Here is an 18,369-nt window from a genome sequence, read left to right as displayed (position 1 = left end):
CTCTTCTCCGCTCTCCCAATATTTCGGGAGGATCGAGAAGCCAAGAAAGATAAGAGAGGAGAGAGGAGAGAGGATCATCAAATAATTCATGTCCGATCTTTCTGAATCAAATGGCTGTCCGCCGGGCGAGGAATCATCCCCTACCCTTCACCTACCCTTTATCAAACAGGTAATCCCCACCTCTCCATCCTCTTTTTTTTTATTTTTCCTTTTGAACTTTGCTAGCATACCCTAATTTATTTTCGTGTTGGAATTGATTCGACGTGGGATCTTAATTAGGTCAACACTCGGCAGCAGACTGAGCGCGATCCGTCCAGATCCAGGAGGAAAGACGGAACTATTCAACAAATGTGTCGGGTACTCTGATAAATTTCACCCCCCTTTTCTTTTCCTCTCTCTCTCTCTCTGCTTTTTCCAATAACAGGACGAGTCGATGGGGGCTTTTTGTAGGTTGTGAAGCACGAAGGATGGGGTAGATTGTACGGTGGATTGGCCCCTTCGCTCGTCGGCACGGCGGCGTCTCAGGTGAGCTAACATGCGCATGTGATGGTCCTGCTCAATCGGATGTTTTATTTATTTATTTATTTATTTGATTCTCTTCTTTCTCTGCCGTTGTTGCTTGCATCCTATCTTCTTCCCTTGTGATGTGCGCCTCTATGATCGTTGTGTGTCTTTTATCCGCGGACAAAACTTCGCCAAACCTATATCAATGCTTTTAACTGAATGGCAGAGCATTTCGTACAAACGACGCATTTCTGCAAGTTTCTTTTTTTTTTCTCCCTCCCCCTTTCAGAAATCATTATCTATGATCAACCATGTCCGCGATGGCGCGCGTAGAGAGGACGACACACGATCTGGCATAAAAAAAATTCAGCAGGCATTAGCATCCTAACCCCCTCTTAGGCTCTTAACTCTTGCGAACCACCAAAAAATAATGTAGAGTAAGCACGTAATAAGTGATTGGGTATCAATGGAAACGTTTAACATTTTCTTGGAAATATTTATTTGATTAGCTCTCTTCTACTCCTGATGAGAAGCTCCTGGCAGTTGTTAACTCTTGATATGACTCCTGTAATGCCTCCTAAATAATACCTGACACTCAGTATGCCTTCAACCTACCTCCAACTCTTGATATCAAACGAGCCCTAGTTTTACCCGAGAGAATTGTGGTTCCTCTACCAGTTTGGATCAAGTGGGTCAGCTACGATCTTTAGCAGGAACATTAATCATAGTCATCTCTGCCTGCATCACCGTTGCTCATTTATGGTCTAATCTTTTATCTTGTTAAGATGCATCCGAGTGTATCTTCACGGCGAATTAGTCAAATCTTGCACCAATTAATCTTTCAAAAAAATAAAAAAAACTTGTAGCAAGAGACTCATTTTTTCCGTTATCTATGACAGCGAGCCATGTTTTCTCTCTCTCATGTTACTTAATCCTTATGCAATTTCTACTACCTGCTCCAGTCAACCGCATTCATTTTGTTGCTAGGATTATTTTCTTTTATTTTTTATTTTATTACTTCTTTCATACTGCATTGAACAGTTTGCTCATGGAGTAGTATTTCTTTGTTCAGGGTGTTTATTACTATTTCTACCAAATATTTAGGAATAGGGCGGAAACCACTGCTCTTGATCGTTGGAAGAAAGGGGTTGGAGATGGGTCGGTTGGGATGTTCCAGTCACTTGTAGTTGCGGCTTTATCTGGGTAGTACCATCTCTTATGTCAATTGCTCCAACTTACTGTAACTGATAACTTGTTTGCTTGATTCTCTTTATTTAAATTCTTTTCATTGTGAGCATTGTGTTCATTCTATCTGCAGTCAAGAATAGAGGCTTACAGATCATTGTTCTTGTCCTGTCTAAAATTTCCTACACGTCTCCTTAAGGGCTAAATGAAGACCCATAAATAATCTTCAATTCCAGCGCTACTTTTGGATATGTTTTATTTATACTATTTTTTGTTGACATGAGCCTTCCCATCTAGTTCTGTTTTGTTCACTTATCTCACTTTTCTCTTGATGCAGATGTGTGAATGTGCTACTGACAAACCCGATATGGGTAGTAGTTACACGTATGCAGGTAGGAAATCAGTTAAACACCGTAGTTATGAGCTTTTTGGTTATATAAATCCTTAACAAATTCCAAAATAATAATATGCAATCAGTTTTTGTTAACTTTACTGTTGAATCCCATAGTGAGATTAAGTTTATAACCCCAAGCTAGTGTACTGACTTTGTTTCTTTGGATTGTATTTGTACACTTTGCAGACTCACAAGAAGAGCAAACAAATTCCACCTAGACAACCTTTGTTGTCAGATAAAGCAATCCTAACTGCTGGAATTGAGCCTCCACCTTATGGAACTGTCGATGTGGTATGCATCTGAACTTACTCGAGCTAACTCTTAGATTGAACAAGGCTGGTGTTCAGTTACTGGGCAAGATGATCAATTCTTGTGGCAATTATGTTAAAACATGTCGCAGGATCCTTCATAGCCAGATGAATATCAATAGACCAAAGGAATGATAATGTATGAGAAAATTGATAAGAAATCAGAAAGAACTTCGCTCGAGGAAAACATGCATAGAAAAATGGCTTTAATGCATAGAGCCATATAATTGTAGTAGAGACAACATGACCTTGGGGGAAAACCAAACTTGAGGCATTAAAAATTAAGATAGTTGCTAGTCTAATAAGGAGATGGTTCCTATGATAGCTGCATGGGGAAAAAAGATTTTTGTAGCCAATCCCAGACGTTTTGCAATATAGGCTTTCTTTATATTTGTGATCGGGGTTAAAATTACTTGGGCTTTAGTAGAGCATAGATAAAACTATTTGGGCTTTGCTGAGCATAGGCCTGGGTATCACATGAACCTGTATGTGAGGTGATTTATTTGAACTAGGACTGCACTGATTAGATACATGTGGCAGATTAGGCATCTTATAGCCCGTCTGCTATTTTAAAAGCCTGCAAGCAACTTAGCTTTTGTGGGTGAATTTCTCATAATTAAATTATAGTTCTGATGAACTTTTTTAATCAGACAAATAGTCAAGCTGCTTATTATGAACCGGAGTAAAGTATAACAAAGTCTCTGTAGAAAGAGGAAATTTGGGCGCGATACAACAGGCCAAACCTCTCCTGTGGCAGAGTTTTGGTCCCAGAATGCCATAGTTTCTGTAGGAGATTTACCTATTTCAAGGTTCCTTCTTGTTCAGTGTCAACACTCCGTTTGTAATTGTCATCTGCAATTGCAAGATTACTTTCTAAGAGGTAACATTTTTTCTAACCTCATGCGCGCGCATACCGAATAGTTGCTCAAAATTGACAACTCTACAGAAGATCTTAGTTTATTTTAAGATGGGGTATAATTAGTTAGAACTAATTCACATAAGTTGTACCAGACCCTTTTACCCTTTATATGTAAGAAGCATTTATGTATGAATATTTTGGGAGAAAACTGTAAATGATATGACTTGAGTTATTTCTCTTGAATCCACCATTTCAATTTATCATATAGGGTAAAACTATTCCATACTTTCAATAAACATAAAAAGAAGCACCTTTGTTTAACAACAAAAAATAATTCGGCTTTTGTTTCTTCCTTTGAACAAAGTACCAACTTGCTAACAAAGATAGAACATAAGAGTTCGCAAATCTTTTTTTTTCCCAACCATTTTACATATTAACATATTTTAATGAAGTTTTTCTCTATTTAAAATACGCAACTTACAATTTCATCTGAAAGCACCCTTGGGGGGGGGGGGGTGGAATAGAGTTTACGCTAATCTAATCCGATGTAAAACCAATTAAAAAAAACTTTAACAATTATATCCTAGCAAGATAGATATACAACAAGATATATGCAAGGATATTAAACTAAGGGTGAGATAAACATGAGCAATAGCGATATAGAATGAAATAAATAATGAGCAAAAATAATGCGTCAAGGCAAACTCAAACACACAATATGATCACAGAGTTCGGAAATGATAAAATTTTGGAAAATGATAAAATGATAAAATTTCATTTGACATAGCAAATCAACTCCAAAAATGATAAAATTTTGGAAAATGATAAAATGAAATTTTGGAAAATGATAAAATGATAGAATGAAATAAATAATGATAAAATTTTGGAAAATCAATTTGACATAGCAAATCAACTCCAAAAATGATAAAATTTTGGAAATTGTTTGTAAACATGTAATAGAATATGCTATAAAAAGAATTTCTCAAATTTCATTTCCCATTTGTAAAATATAATTTATTTTGTAAACCGTTCAAAAAGGCAAAAATGTTAAATACTTGATTTTGACAAAAACAATTTCAAACAAGTTTGCAAATCCTTTTGAATGGATTAATAGACTTAGGAAAAGATGTAAAATAATTATATTTAGTCTATAATCCAAAAACATGATATTTTAACAAAAACGATGTGTAATGTGATAAATCCACAATTTGTGTGTACGTGTATGAAATGAGCTTAAAGTATTAACACACAAAGTAAACTCCTAAAACTAATATACCCAAGCTAAGAGATCTTCGATATGCTCGTCTTGGTAAACATGGATGAAGCTTGAACTTGAATCTTTGATTTGAATTGTGCATAGCTTCACTCCAGTTTCCTTCCATCCTCCAATGTATATGATCGTGTAGGCTCAATCCAACCAACCTCCGACTTGGATATTTGTGTAGATTACCTAACAAAACAAATGCAAACATTTGACACACGTTGTTAGGAATTGTTTGTAATCATCAAAACAAGATTAGGGAGTAGGCTCATAAACATGAGACCTAACAAGACTAACATCATCAACTTATCATCTTGCCTTCAATCTCTTACTTCAAAGACTAATGTAAGCAGTAAGCTATGACCTAATGATCTTACATTTATAGGTTCAAGAACTCTATGATGAAGCTGGAATTTGGGGTTTCTGGAAGGGTGTGATCCCCACACTTATAATGGTTGGTACCAAATAATTCTTGCAAATTTCCAGGTGGATGAGCATTTGCCTTTTAACACATGCTATTACAGGTTAGCAATCCTTCTATCCAATTCATGTTGTACGAAACTCTCTTAAAGAAACTGAAGAAAAGACGTTCCTCAAATGCGAAGGGAGCTGATGGATTTACTGCTTTTGAGGTACATCTCTAGCTAACTTAGAAATACTAGTAAGTTTTTAATTAATTCCAACATAAGCATATGAAACGTTGTTGAAGGCTCAAGTCCCTGAATCTCATTCCCCTGGAACAAAGGAAAACAGAGGGATTGTCAACGAACCCAATATATTTGAAGTTTGACTGATGATTTCCTTTTCCTCATACCACTGGTTGCTTTGGAGAAGCAACCATTGAACTAGCAACTGAGTAGATTGGCATATGTATTCTTCTTAATATGGGTTATCACTGAATATTCTTCATTAACATCTTATTGAAGAAATTGGGTTAAGGTGAGTACTGAGTAGTTTATATTGGTCCATTTGGTGATAATTTGTGCTTGTTATACATCATGACTATCAAATTTAAAATTGCCTCCTTCACTCTCCATTTTGTCGTTAATATTCCGTATGAATTTTCGATTGACCATTGTCTCATTGCACGAGCTCAATGTTCATGATCCATCTCTTTAATCACTATTGGCCTTGGTTTAATGAAGGTCCTTCTTTTCTGAAGTCATGTTTTAAGTGAATGCTGCACGCCTGCACCAATCATGTGTTGTCTGTCTGAAGTTGTCAAAATTTTCTTATCCTCCCATGATGCGATCTTCATTTATGTATGTTAGCCAACAAAAGGAATGATTATAGCCAATGATTGTTTCAACGTTGTCTGCAATTTGTAGATTTTTTTCATGTACAGGTTCACTGGATACATTATGTTTTTGTTTTTATTAAAAAGCATGTTTCTTGAATCAACATAGATACTCTTTGAGTTTCCGTATATTTTAATTTTGTGGTCAAAGTTATTATCATTCTTTTGGTAGATGTTGTAAAATTATTATTTTTCTGATTAGTGAGACCCTGTTCAGATTTTTCTTCTCGGAGCTGTTGCGAAACTAGGAGCTACTCTTGTGACATATCCACTTCTTGTTGTCAAGGTAATTGCTCATACTTATTTCTTGATTCTCTTCTTTGTTAAAATCCTCTTAGTTGTCTTTACTTCTGTCTCCGCTTGCAAATGTAACTGATATAGCATATATTTTCATCTACCTACTGACTTAAAAGATAACTCCCGTCTCTCCCAAATAAAAAGTGTTATCCTATTAAAGTTACATAAACAGTATATTTCCACCCTGTTGGTCTTTCAAACTCCATAGTGTGTAACTGTTTCTTTCCCCCTTACTTCAGGCTAGGCTTCAGGCAAAACAAGGAGTTGATGTCGATAAGAGGCACCAATATAAAGGTACCACGTCATTTTGCTGTATTTCTGGAGTAACTGCTAGATTTCATACCTTCTGTGCACACCTAACAGGTAGAAGTAATTTAAAAAAAAAAAGGAATAAGAGGAATGGGATTTTTTTTTTTTTTAACTTGCATGTCTTTGCTACTGCTTTGCTTTCTGGTTCAATTGGTTAAACTATTACACCGATCTTTTGAAGTCAAAATTAGAAGGCCCTCCTCCTTAAGCCATAAGACCTCTTGAATCTTTGATAATATAGATGCTTGTATCATTTTAAACATTCTAAACCAGCTGTTACCTTTTCAAATTCCAACAGACCAACCTCAGTCACCGTCATGAACTTTCCCACTTTTCATCGTAGAACTTGCAAATTAATTCATCATTCTTCATGCACAATTTTCCTTTGTTTTTGTTGTCTTTTCGGATTTTGTTATGCGGTACACAATATCAATGTCTTGGTTCATGGTTGCCTACATTATGGATTCTTTAAGTTGTAAATGACAGTTTCTTTTGAAGTTCACATTGTGCTGTGTCAAATTACAGGAACGTGTGATGCAATCGCGAAGATGATTCGATATGAAGGCTTCCCCGGATTTTACAAAGGAATGGGCACAAAGATAGTGCAGAGCGTCTTTGCAGCGGCAGTTTTGTTCATGATTAAAGAGGAGCTTGTTAAGGCGACTCGGTTGCTGGTGACTGGAGACCTCAAACTGGAAAACATCTCCAAAGTGAAGCCACCTTAATGACGTATGGTTTTTGGACGGTGTTGTCGTGGTAATGATTGTAGTCCATTCTTCAATGATGTTGTACGATTAGAAATGCATACTACGATTGTACTCCTCACCAAGGTGAGGGAAATAAAGAAAGTTCTGATTTTCCTTACGACGTAAACCAATACATCATTTTAATAGATTCTTTGTGGTAATGTTTTGTGAAAGTTAGGGTGCATAATGGAACATGCAGTATTCTATCTAGTGTCCGTGGGCTATGCCGCCACCCAAAAACAAACACACACACAAAAGCCCACACGGAGTAAATTATCACCGTGCTAGCTCGGAGCCTACGCTCTCCAGGACAAGAACGTCGACTGGTATGGTTTTTCGAGTCCCGACGGTAAAACCGTCCGGATCGCTCCTGCTACATGCTATAGCTCGCTGGATTGTTTTTTTTTTTAATTTAAATTAATATTTTAATCAACTGGTTATATGCATGTGTACATATAGTACTTAATTAGTTGGTGGTTGTTAGATTATGTCTGAAGGAATAGATAATGTAGCACATCGCTGATTTTCATATTGTATATTTTCATATATATTATAATAAAAAAGACTTTGCTACGTTCCGAGCTAGCTGCGCATACCTACCCGTTTCTGCATATAATGCTTGTGACGTAACTGCTGATTACGCTCATAATTAATAATCTGCAAATTGGCCTATATATGATCAGCTGAATACTCTCATAACAATATGCAAGCTGCAGAAAAGACGAGGAAGCAACTGAAATCCTTCTGCCGCCTTTAGAAGTACCCAACCAATGTCTAAATTACTGTAGTCAGTTGGTTACCGCGCGCACCATGATCTCTTGGAAATGCACGTCAACGAGCATCACCGTGTTAATCTGAAGCCCTACTGCTATTTTTTGTTAATCGTCATGATATTCATATCACAAGATTTTGTCCCGTCCCTATTGGGACGAAAACTAAGCTGATAATTCCATTGCAAAGAAAAGACCAAATTGAAACGACGAGGACTTCTTCTTCTTCTTAATTCCTCATCCTCACATTGGCCGTTTTTCACTAAAAGCTAACGCGTGGAATATACATTGAATTATGAAAAATCAAACTTCTGATGAAAACGTTAAATGAAAAACTTTTTTCATGAGATTGTGATAGTTCAAGTCTAGCTAAATTTTCTCGGATAGAGAGAAAGCCTTTTTGAGACCTGATATGTTTTTCATAAATAGAGCAAGGAGAGGGAAAGCACCGAAGTCGTTGTAGTATAGTGGTGAGTATTCCCGCCTGTCACGCGGGTGACCCGGGTTCGATCCCCGGCAACGGCGTTTTTATTTTTAACAAATTCCCCTCACTCCTCCCATCTATTGTTGTGAGAACCCCATCTTTAGTCCCACATCGCCTAGACAGTGGAGTGTGCGGGAACGGGAGGGGTATAAAAGAGGGGCATGGTGGGGGTGTGAAGGGCATCTTTGCGCTTGGGGCAATGACGCAGCTAATGAGGTAATAACCGAGGCGCGTCAATTGCTGGTTGAAAACTATTTCCAAACCCCCTCCTCGGCACGGGTTCAGCCCGGCGCCGTCGAGAATTTCTGGAAGGGCTCCCTCTAACCCAGGGTAAAGCCCTACAATCCTTTAAGTTTTAAACTTTATCGTGCTCTCTTTTATCTCAAATCGGAGATTATTAGGACAGCAAGTAATTCAAAATTGTGTATTACCTGAAGTAAATTTCATTTATTGTGATCGAGTGTTTAAAGAATGAATTGAAAATCGCTTTAGATGATTTTCTTCCTTCGTGATCACAAAATCTCTCGCCCTACTGTAAACTAAGGATTTTCCTCCTTCGTGATTATTTTCATCCACCATCTCAATCGACATGGAACAATTACAACGATACCACAAGTAAAGAATTTCATCCACCATCTCAATCGTCGACATAGAACAGTTGCAACGACACCAGAAATAAGGAAAAGAAATAGCGTAGGGAACAAGGAGATTTAAGCTCACATAGAAAATATTTTTGCGCAACTGCAAAAGCATTCTAAAACACCTGAAGATTGAACAAGAAAACAAATTTCTTATTTGGTTACATTACGTTGTAAACAAACATCAAGATCCAGTAATTCATTACACAAACCAGTACAACATAAATACATAAATCCAAGCAGCCAACTTTCTTGATCTGTGATGTTAAGAGTGCCCTTTATTCCGGTTCTTTTCTTCCAAGGCAAAACACGTTGCTTGTTTGTGGGTAGCGGTTGAGAACCATGCTCGGGAAGAATTTTCATGTTGCGAAACCTTTGATATAATATAAGACTACCATATAAATTTACCAATATTTTTAGGAAATTAACTATCAAAACCCCTGTAAGTACAGAGGATGTTAAACGAGTCTAATGAGAGCATTGCGCCTCTCTGGCTTACAGACCTTTCTTCATCAATCGAAAATATTTCGTTTAATAGTCAAGACTCTAGACTGCGCTTGCTGCAAGAATTAGGCACAAACACAAGGTCGAACGGCCCTCCTAATTAGGAGTGATAGGATTATGATAATGTGTTCGGTTGGACTCAGTTGGATTTATTTGTTTTACTAGGGGTTAGAATGCCATTCAAATCAGCAGTCTACCATCCTTCCTCCTGCTTCCAAAATATCATACGAGGATTCCTTTTTGGTTGCTCAAACTCACTACAGTCTCCCTTCCCGGTTCTCATTTCCATTGATAATCGAAATTCAATAGTTTGAGTTTATGTCACAATAAATAAGCAAATATCTACTGTATTTATGTTAGGGGAATCGGAACTTGCAAGCAGAAAGCATAAGGAAAAACAGGACAAACGCTTCAAGACCCCCAACTTCTCACATCAACAAAAGAAGCTCAATACTCATCGCGCTGATTCCATTAATTTGCAAAAAAAAAACACCATCATATTTAACCTGGCTGTTGTGAAAAGGTGGGTGAGTTTCTTCTTTGAGCGTGGGACATGGAGGTCTTCGAACATTGCTCATTTAAAGTATCACGTGTAAATTTTCACCAAGGTTGTTAACTACAGTGAAAATGCATGACATGGTTAACCAACTACATCCATATTTTGCCTTCAAAGTATTGGCAAATGGCAACCTACATTCCTATGCTTAAGCCACGGTGATGCATAAACTAGCTTAACCAGTAAGATTTACCAAGGCGGCTTATTACTGTGGAATTACACTACTGGTGACATTTCAGTTGCGATAGATTGCTGCCGGTGAGAACAGGAAGGTAGCTTTTTATCCCTTCCTAACAAAATGCACCTGAAAAATTAGAGATGGCAGAAACCAATATTGAGAATACCACATACCGAAAGGTATTTTGTACACAGAGATTGATACTCAGCTGGAAAGAACGTCCCAACGTTTAGCTATAGATATAAACCTCGCAAGCCATTGAAGAAAGAAGTTGCAAGGTGGATTAATAATGACAAACTGGACATTGTTAGCCCATTCGAAATAGAGGCTACTTATAACTCACTATCCTACTTCTTAGAAGGTTTAAATCATTTGCTTTGTGTATTTTGCCTCGAACCTAAGGTTATCTCTCCAATCTCCACACCTAAGCCCACGGAAAACACTCATGCACAAGTGAACATATAAAAATGAGCACGCATGCAAACACGCAAGCATTCTCACACCTGTACACAAACCTGCATGCACGGAAACAAATAAATGCAGAAAAAATAAACATTTGAGGAAATTACACGAAACTACCATTGAACTTGGATGGTTTAACTACTATAATTTTTTTATTAAAGTAAATCATCATTCACTTTTTTTTTAATACGCAATCATGCTTACGTCAATTAGGGTAAGTTTGTCATGTGATTTGCACATGACATATTTAAGACGATGTTAACCTTGTCTGATATATTATCTTGTATATTACCCTGTCCCCCGCTCCTATATTCAAGGGTAGTTAGATCTTCATCCAAGCCATTAAAAGCATTAGCTACAAGTTTCAATACTTCATGCTATTTTCTCCACTTTTGAAAGTTCATGTATTTTTCTCGATAAGAAAGCTTGTGGTAGTTTTGTACAAAACCATCCGAAGTTCATGGTAGTTTTGTGAAATTTACCCAATAAATAAAGCAGATCAGATGAAAGCATTCAGGTGACTGGTGACCTGCCAACCGTCACAGCTTCTCAAACAACAGCAACACCATGGCAGAGCAGCTCAGAATCAGCTAGTCCGAACTTTTTGATGAATCCCTGAACAAGAAAGAAAAAAAAAAGGTGCTATTGCACGCTCCCTACGCAGGCATTAACCTGTTCAGGTTCAAAGGGACTTTCTCAGCCATATCTGCCATTTCCTGGCCAAGTGGCCAAGACTAACAGACACTGGCACCCCTGGTGCAATTTCTCATCAATAATCGAGTTGACTAAATGAAAAGGTAGACAGCAAGAAGTACAGTTTATTACAGGTTTTACTACAAGGTTCTGAATATAACATAGTCAAACTGAAGAAAGCAGAAAGGCCTTATTCAACTACCTTACCTTACCTACTGACAATAAGGAGCATTGGACAACTGATGGACCCAGACTACACTCAAGCTTCTAGCTCAAATCGGCTTCTCTGCCAAAAGATTGGAGAAATAGATTGTTCCTGCAAAATATTAGTACAAATCATATATTAGAGTGTGCTTCTGAATGGGGGGAAAGGACAACCTGTAAGTGGAGTTGCAAACTGGCACAAGGTTAAGGTAAAGCCATCAGTCTTCACTTGTGAATGTGATAAAGTAATGCTCATAGGACACGGTATCGATTAGTAGGAGTTGGTCTCCTATATTGGAGAACTTGGCATTGGGCATGTACGGGCATAGCCATTTCTTATTTAAATATCTTAAACCTAAGTCAACTAGAAATTTAAAACATCAAATGGAGGTTCAGTACAGGCTTCATACAAAATGGTCAAAGCTAAGATTCTGTAATTAAAGAGCTTGTCTTGTTGCAAGTTGAGGAAAGAAGAAAGTGCATGAAGAAATTTTATTCCCTTAATTAATTACAGAGGGAATCAAAAGACCAATTAAATAATGGAAAATATGAGTGAAAACTTTCCAGGAGCCAAGTTCCTGAAATTCCTAACTATAGGTAGCGAGAATGGAAGCAATCAAGTAGTAACTGTATCTCTATTTTCCCTCTTTTCATTTAACCCCATCATTTCCTATGCAAAAAAGAAAGCACACACGATGTATATATGATATTTGATTCTTTATAGTGCGTTCCTCGAGGAAAAGTGGTAACAATCTAATACTGATGGTGGAAATATAAATTGAAGAAAAATAGGCATGCACCAGTAAATACCTGACAGATTCATTACTTAAAGCCATAGGGCAGGAAAATAAAAGTTCTTATCTAACATGCTATGTATCTTCACAAGAGGTTACTGAGAAAAATAAACAACAGATGCTAGTATTGGCTGTTAGATGCTAAGCTACTAAACATTAACTTGTATTAAAAAGAGACCACAATTATTTGAAAAGAAATAATAAGTAGAGGTCGAGGAGGGAGGGGGCGATACATCCTCATCTTCTGGAACTGAATGTACCCACACATATTTATTATAGTTAACATACAAATATCGAGCTTAAAGCATGCGTGTATGAGTTATTGGTGATTCTGCATCTCAGATATTTGGAAGCATGGTCAATAGATATTGAAATGTCAGGTTAAGTATTTGGAATAATGCATCTGAATGGATGAGAAATAAACTCTTCACATGTGCCGTCAAGCACCTAAATTCCGAAAGTAATTAGTCTAAGTTACTGACCTTCAAGGGCGCACAATGTAGTTTTCAGGTACATATATTTCTCCTCCAACTTCTCCATGTTGCTCCCCACTGACCGTTTTCTTGGCTGCCAAAAACTCAGCACTCATAGCATCCATTCCGTGCTGCACAGCTTCCTCTGCTGTTCCATATCCATGCTCCTCCGCGTACTTCCTCACATCTTCTGTTATTTTCATCGAACAGAACTTGGGTCCACACATAGAACAGAAATGTGCAACTTTAGCACCATCAGATGGTAAGGTCTCATCATGGAAAGACATCGCTGTCATAGGATCCAGTGATAGAGCAAACTGATCCATCCATCGAAATTCAAATCTGGCCTTGCTCAAGGCATCGTCCCAGGCTTGTGCATGAGGATGGCCCTTTGCTAAATCAGCTGCATGGGCAGCTATCTTATAAGATATGACACCTGCCTTCACATCATCACGATTGGGCAATCCAAGGTGTTCCTTAGGTGTCACATAACAAAGGAGAGCAGTACCAAGGGCTCCAATGTTAGCAGCACCTATGGCAGAGGTGATATGATCATAGCCAGGGGCAATATCAGTTGTCAGAGGACCCAGTGTGTAAAAAGGTGCCTCATTGCACCATTCCAACTGTTTCTCCATATTTTCTGGAATTTTGTGCATAGGAATATGTCCTGGTCCTTCATTCATTACCTAGATAACAACAAAAGTTAAACTGCGAAGAAAGACATGTCAAGAATAAACCAAATTCAATACCATATGCTCTATCCAATTGATAAGATTCACTGAAAAGGGTTGACATCGTCACTATACAAATGTACTGCCCACCTAGGAGAAGCAAAAAAATATAGAGTGCATGACCTTCCTAACAATAACACACATAAAATTAATGATAACACGATTCCTATATCTACAGGTTGAAAATCACTAAAACAAAGGAATATTGATAACATGACCTTCCTAACAATAACGCATCCAAATTAATGATAACATGATTTCTAAATCCACAGGTTGAAGAACACTAAAGCAAATGATGGCTCTGAGAAATGAACTGCACAGTGCAATCTATGGTTGCACAGAAATGTGAAGCTATTGATCTTTTTAGCCAACTAATAACGTTTAATTTGTGGTTGGGCTTGTGCTCACTGAACAGTTTAGTGGAGCTGAACGCAACATACATACCTGGACGTCCTTTTCCCAAGCTCGGCGGGTCAGTTCTCCCTGTGTCAAAAGTTCTGCAAACTGAGCAGTGTCATTGGCATCATAAATTGAACCTGGTCTCAATCCATCGCCAATGGATAGTGCCACATCATACTGGTTGCATATGTCAAGGATCTCATCCCAGTGCTCATACGCAAAATTTTCCTTGTGATAAGCTAGGCACCATTTTGCATGAATAGATCCTCCACGTGAGACAATTCCAGTCATTCTTTTAGCTGTAAGAGGAATGTATCGAAGAAGGACACCAGCATGAATAGTAAAATAATCCACACCCTGCTCAGCTTGTTCGATTAGAGTATCTCTGAAGACCTCCCAGTTTAGGTCCTCAGCAATGCCATTCACTTTCTCCAAAGCTTGGTAGATTGGTACAGTCCCTACTGGTACAGATGAGTTACGAAGGATCCATTCACGCGTTTCATGGATATGGCGCCCTGTTGAAAGATCCATGACAGTATCTGCACCCCACATTGTTGCCCACTGAAGCTTATGCACCTCTTCCTCTATAGAGCTCACAACAGCTGAATTTCCAATATTTGCATTAACTTTGACAAGGAAGTTTCTCCCAACCAGCATTGGTTCTAATTCCAAGTGCTTTTTGTTGGAAGGGATAATTGCTCGTCCACGGGCGACCTCTGACCTCACAAACTCTGGCTCAAGCTTCTCACGAACAGCACAGAACAACATTTCTTCAGTTATAATTCCTTGCTTTGCATAGTACATTTGAGTGTACCTGGGTGCACCCGACTGCTCGCGTCTGGCAATCCAGTCTTTCCTTATCTTGGGAAGACCTGCAGAATTAAAGAGAAAGCAAGTTAATTTTACAAGCTTTGGCATTTTAGTGGCAAGCTATGAGATTTATTCACCATCAGCACACTACAAAAAGAAATTCAAATTCCAAATTTTTTTTTTCAAATAAGTTTAAGTAGAAAATATTGATACTAGCATTACAGACAAAAAATTTGTTGTACGAAGTGTAGAATGTGTAATAATCAGGAAAAAAAAGTAACATATTAGTAGCCCGTGACGGTATTGCTGTGAAAGCAAGATTAGTATTTATAGTTGAAGTTTGTTGAAGGTCGGGAGAGGTGGAGAACGTGTTCATAGTTGAAGTTTGAAGGACATGGGAGGTTGCAATGGAGGAAATCATGATCAATACCTAAAATGTGCAGTCCATGTAGACAGACCACCCTCCCTTAGGCTCTCCCAAAACCTAGGTGGGCAGTCTAGGTACCGCCTAGGCACTCGTCGCTAGGTAGGCGGCCAATGTACTGTCTAGGACTAGGCGTAAGCCTAGGGGGTAGGCAGAGGCTTTTTAAAACTTTGCATGAAATTTTAAAGTATTCAAAACAGGTGGGCATAAAATATGATCCTATGAGGAACTGTTAAAAGGGAGCATTTTACTGATACATAAGAGAATTGTGTTTCAAATTTGACAGTGGTGTGCAGAAACAAAAATATTCAGGCAAAATTAACTAAAGGTGAGATTTCTTACCCACACGTGGGCTGACATTTTGCGGGCCACTAGTATCATACGTGTCAAAGTATTGCTCCTCCCCAGACAGATGGATCCTGCGAAATGGAACCTTAAGCACATGGCCTGAATGCTCATGAATGGCATCCCTGCAAATCAAATATAGAAATATGATCGTACATTGTACTTAATGAATCAGCAGAGTACCTCTACAAATACAATCAATTAAGAAATACCTGTACTCCTTGGTACTCTTGGGGAAGCATTCTTCAAAAGCAGGAAGGGGAAGAAAATCTGGAGCTGCAGGATCAACAGTATGTTTCCTTTGCTTGGATTTTGCTAAATTGGCCAAGGGATCAAAGGTTAATGTCGCTGTAGACCTAGAATTCCTCGCACTGAAGTAGGCCTCCTTGACCAAAACATTCAAGGCACGTCTATTTTCAAAGCCAGGCAAAAAAGCAGAATTTGGCAATTTTGAGACAGCAAGGTTGCTCTTCACCACAGAAGATAATCCTGAGTGAACAGATGCCATCTATTTGGGGGAAACATATAAGTAACTTATAAAAACATATGTAAAATAAAAGCATCAGTACATAATTTCCACTGCTTCTAGTAGGATTTAACAATGGCATACTTCACTAGAATTCTGAAGTTAACATTTAGTGAACTAGAAATAAATATTTAAAATTCTATTATTGTGTCAACTAAGTTATTGATATTAGTAGTTTCAATGGTTCAAACAGTTTTAGACTAGAAGTTTGTTATATGAAATAAATCAATTTCACCACAAGATTTCTATCCATTAGTCTGTTATCAGCTTTTCCTAATACAACATATAAATCAACTATTCGTCCGCCGGATCTCATGTCACTTTTGTGTACTAATTATAACTAGCCAGTATCAACATGTACCAGTAATTATTAGCTAATATAGGGTGAGAATTGAGGAGATATCAGAAAAACAATACCCTGTATGCAATCCAGTTGATTGGATTTAGAGATAGCTATACATCCATCAGATATATTTGATTATCTAAATTTATATGCACTTACAGATTATTGTATTTGGACACGACAAAATCCACTCCGATAAATATTAACTGTACACATTTTATGGATTTATTCTATATAAATATATCTCTGATGTCAATCGTCATATGGTAAACGTAATTTTCGGTAAAACAAGCGCAACAGTGGCAGTAATTAATATTTAATTATTTCCTAGAGATTTCTGAAGAGTTAAGGGAGTAACCTAGTGTTGGTAGATAGCATCAAATGTGAGTCACATGATCATTTAAATAAACAATATTAATAGAGGTAAGTGTCTGAAAACTTCATGACTGTATCTAAAACAAACAAACGTCACGGTAATTTCTCAATAATTCGCTAAAACCTCATGGCAGTTTCTTGAAATCTAGGCATCAATCATTTCAGATACATCAGAATGATCTGAATAAAGACTCGAGTATCTAAAATAATGGTAAAATAAGACCCCTTTACTAATTAAAATCAAATTAGATTACCATACTCGATTGCACAGGGGACAACCCGCAGATTGTAAGGGGGCCTTAAGCAACTAGATTTGTTTAGGAATTATCTAGTCAATCTACATTCAGACCCAACTTGGTATTTGATCCTTCAATTTGATTACAAAGTTTGAGCAGTCCAGATCTTGTCTTCTGATTTTGGAAGAAAATATAAATAATTCCTAAACAATAACGTATCCTAACCAACAGAGTATAATAATCAATAATTGTAAGAAAATAAATTGACCACGGATTTCGAAGAAGAATAAAATCTCAGGGGGATAGAAGATTAGAACTCACCTTCAAGGCTCTCTTTTTTTAAGGCAGGAAACAGTCAGTGAACGGCTGCTGCTTTTGCTCAGAACGGATATTTGTGGGATTTTTATATGAGAAAATTGGTGATACATCCACCCTCATTTTCATCGCTTACCCCCACGAAGCATTAGAGCCGGCTCTGTTCTTTCGGTGGGCTCGGATCTCCGGAAAAACCAGGCTTGATATATCAACTGCCTTTTGGGTGGAAGAGAGTGGGGCCCATTCGTAGGCCCAGTTGGATTGCTCTTGTTCGTTGAGGCCTGAAGATATTCTTTTTTTTAGTGCAGAGATCTTTTGGGCCAAGGCGAGTGGACGGAAATAAGTGCGCCTTTTCGACGGAGGGTTGGTTTGGGATAGGCTTGGCCCACCTGGACCTCCACGGCTCGGCTCTGTTTGTTCGTTCGTTTTGTCACGAGCATATTCCCTCCTTAGTATGTATGAATCTAGTCATGGGTGAATGGAAATGAAGTAAAAGTAGAATACAAAATATACAAATACATAATACAAAACATATGAAAATTCTCAAGTTTGGAATAGATAATGAAATTAAACTGATCGATAAGAAGTGAGAATGAACTAAAAAACACAAAGAAGTGAGAATGAGAATAAGTTGTGTGTTGATATGAACGAATGGGAATTGTAAATTGGCATTCCATTCTCACTCATTGTCAGGTACAAAACAAGCATGGTTTTGATAGTATTGTTGAGTAATTAATTATGTAATTATTTTTAGAATCTTATATTTAGACTTCTCTTGTTCTCCATCACATCACAACATTATAAAAATGAGGTGAATAATATCCTTTCGATATTCACACTAATCCAAAGTTCTTAATATTTGTCATATGATCTTCCATTGGGCATACTAGGCCTGTTCATTTGAGCCGGTCCCACCCGGAAATTTGGGTCTGGATTGGACAAAATGGGT

At 37.7% G+C, this 18,369-nt stretch overlaps 2 protein-coding genes and 1 non-coding gene across 7 annotated transcripts; 2 read left to right on the top strand and 1 right to left on the bottom strand.

Annotated features, from left to right (window-relative positions):
• LOC109829773 (peroxisomal nicotinamide adenine dinucleotide carrier) lies at nt 222–7,321 on the top strand. Its single transcript, XM_020396809.1, has 10 exons — nt 222–357; nt 451–525; nt 1,577–1,707; nt 2,027–2,081; nt 2,270–2,374; nt 4,897–4,965; nt 5,036–5,143; nt 6,026–6,094; nt 6,345–6,399; nt 6,940–7,321. The coding sequence occupies exons 1-10, from the start codon at nt 349–351 to the stop codon at nt 7,137–7,139; spliced, it is 876 nt and encodes a 291-aa protein (XP_020252398.1). The 5' UTR covers nt 222–348; the 3' UTR covers nt 7,140–7,321.
• On the top strand, nt 8,384–8,455 carry TRNAD-GUC. Its single transcript has one exon. It is a non-coding gene; the product is annotated as a tRNA-Asp (tRNA).
• Nucleotides 9,185–17,561, bottom strand: LOC109829771 (phosphomethylpyrimidine synthase, chloroplastic). 5 transcript variants are annotated; one of them, XR_002244136.1, is made up of 8 exons: nt 17,427–17,561; nt 15,838–16,133; nt 15,623–15,750; nt 14,092–14,918; nt 12,926–13,602; nt 11,653–11,761; nt 11,282–11,505; nt 9,185–10,805 (listed from the first exon to the last, which is right to left on the bottom strand). XR_002244136.1 is itself a non-coding variant. In XM_020396808.1 (6 exons), the coding sequence occupies exons 2-5, from the start codon at nt 16,131–16,133 to the stop codon at nt 12,928–12,930; spliced, it is 1,926 nt and encodes a 641-aa protein (XP_020252397.1). In that variant the 5' UTR covers nt 17,427–17,561; the 3' UTR covers nt 11,522–11,761; nt 12,926–12,927. The 5 variants fall into 5 exon arrangements, 1 of the variants encoding a protein (XP_020252397.1); XR_002244138.1 differs by having other exon boundaries at nt 9,185–10,416; XR_002244135.1 differs by having other exon boundaries at nt 9,185–11,505.

The sequence above is a fragment of the Asparagus officinalis genome, chromosome 2 (assembly GCF_001876935.1).
Source record: "Asparagus officinalis chromosome 2, Aspof.V1, whole genome shotgun sequence".
NCBI classification, from domain to species: Eukaryota; Viridiplantae; Streptophyta; class Magnoliopsida; order Asparagales; family Asparagaceae; genus Asparagus; species Asparagus officinalis.
This window is presented reverse-complemented; position numbering and strand designations above follow the sequence as displayed.

What these genes read in the sequence shown, in the direction of transcription:
- LOC109829771 (XM_020396808.1), bottom strand. Translation starts at nt 16,133, where the DNA reads ATGGCATCTGTTCACTCAGGATTATCTTCTGTGGTGAAGAGCAACCTT. An exon ending in AAGAGTACCAAGGAGTACAG is followed by an intron (nt 15,751 to 15,837) that starts GTATTTCTTAAT and finishes TTTGATTTGCAG; the next exon opens with GGATGCCATTCATGAGCATT. An exon ending in AAATGTCAGCCCACGTGTGG is followed by an intron (nt 14,919 to 15,622) that starts GTAAGAAATCTC and finishes TTAATTCTGCAG; the next exon opens with GTCTTCCCAAGATAAGGAAA.
- LOC109829773 (XM_020396809.1), top strand. An exon ending in GTAGTTGCGGCTTTATCTGG is followed by an intron (nt 1,708 to 2,026) that starts GTAGTACCATCT and finishes CTCTTGATGCAG; the next exon opens with ATGTGTGAATGTGCTACTGA. An exon ending in CTTATGGAACTGTCGATGTG is followed by an intron (nt 2,375 to 4,896) that starts GTATGCATCTGA and finishes TTACATTTATAG; the next exon opens with GTTCAAGAACTCTATGATGA.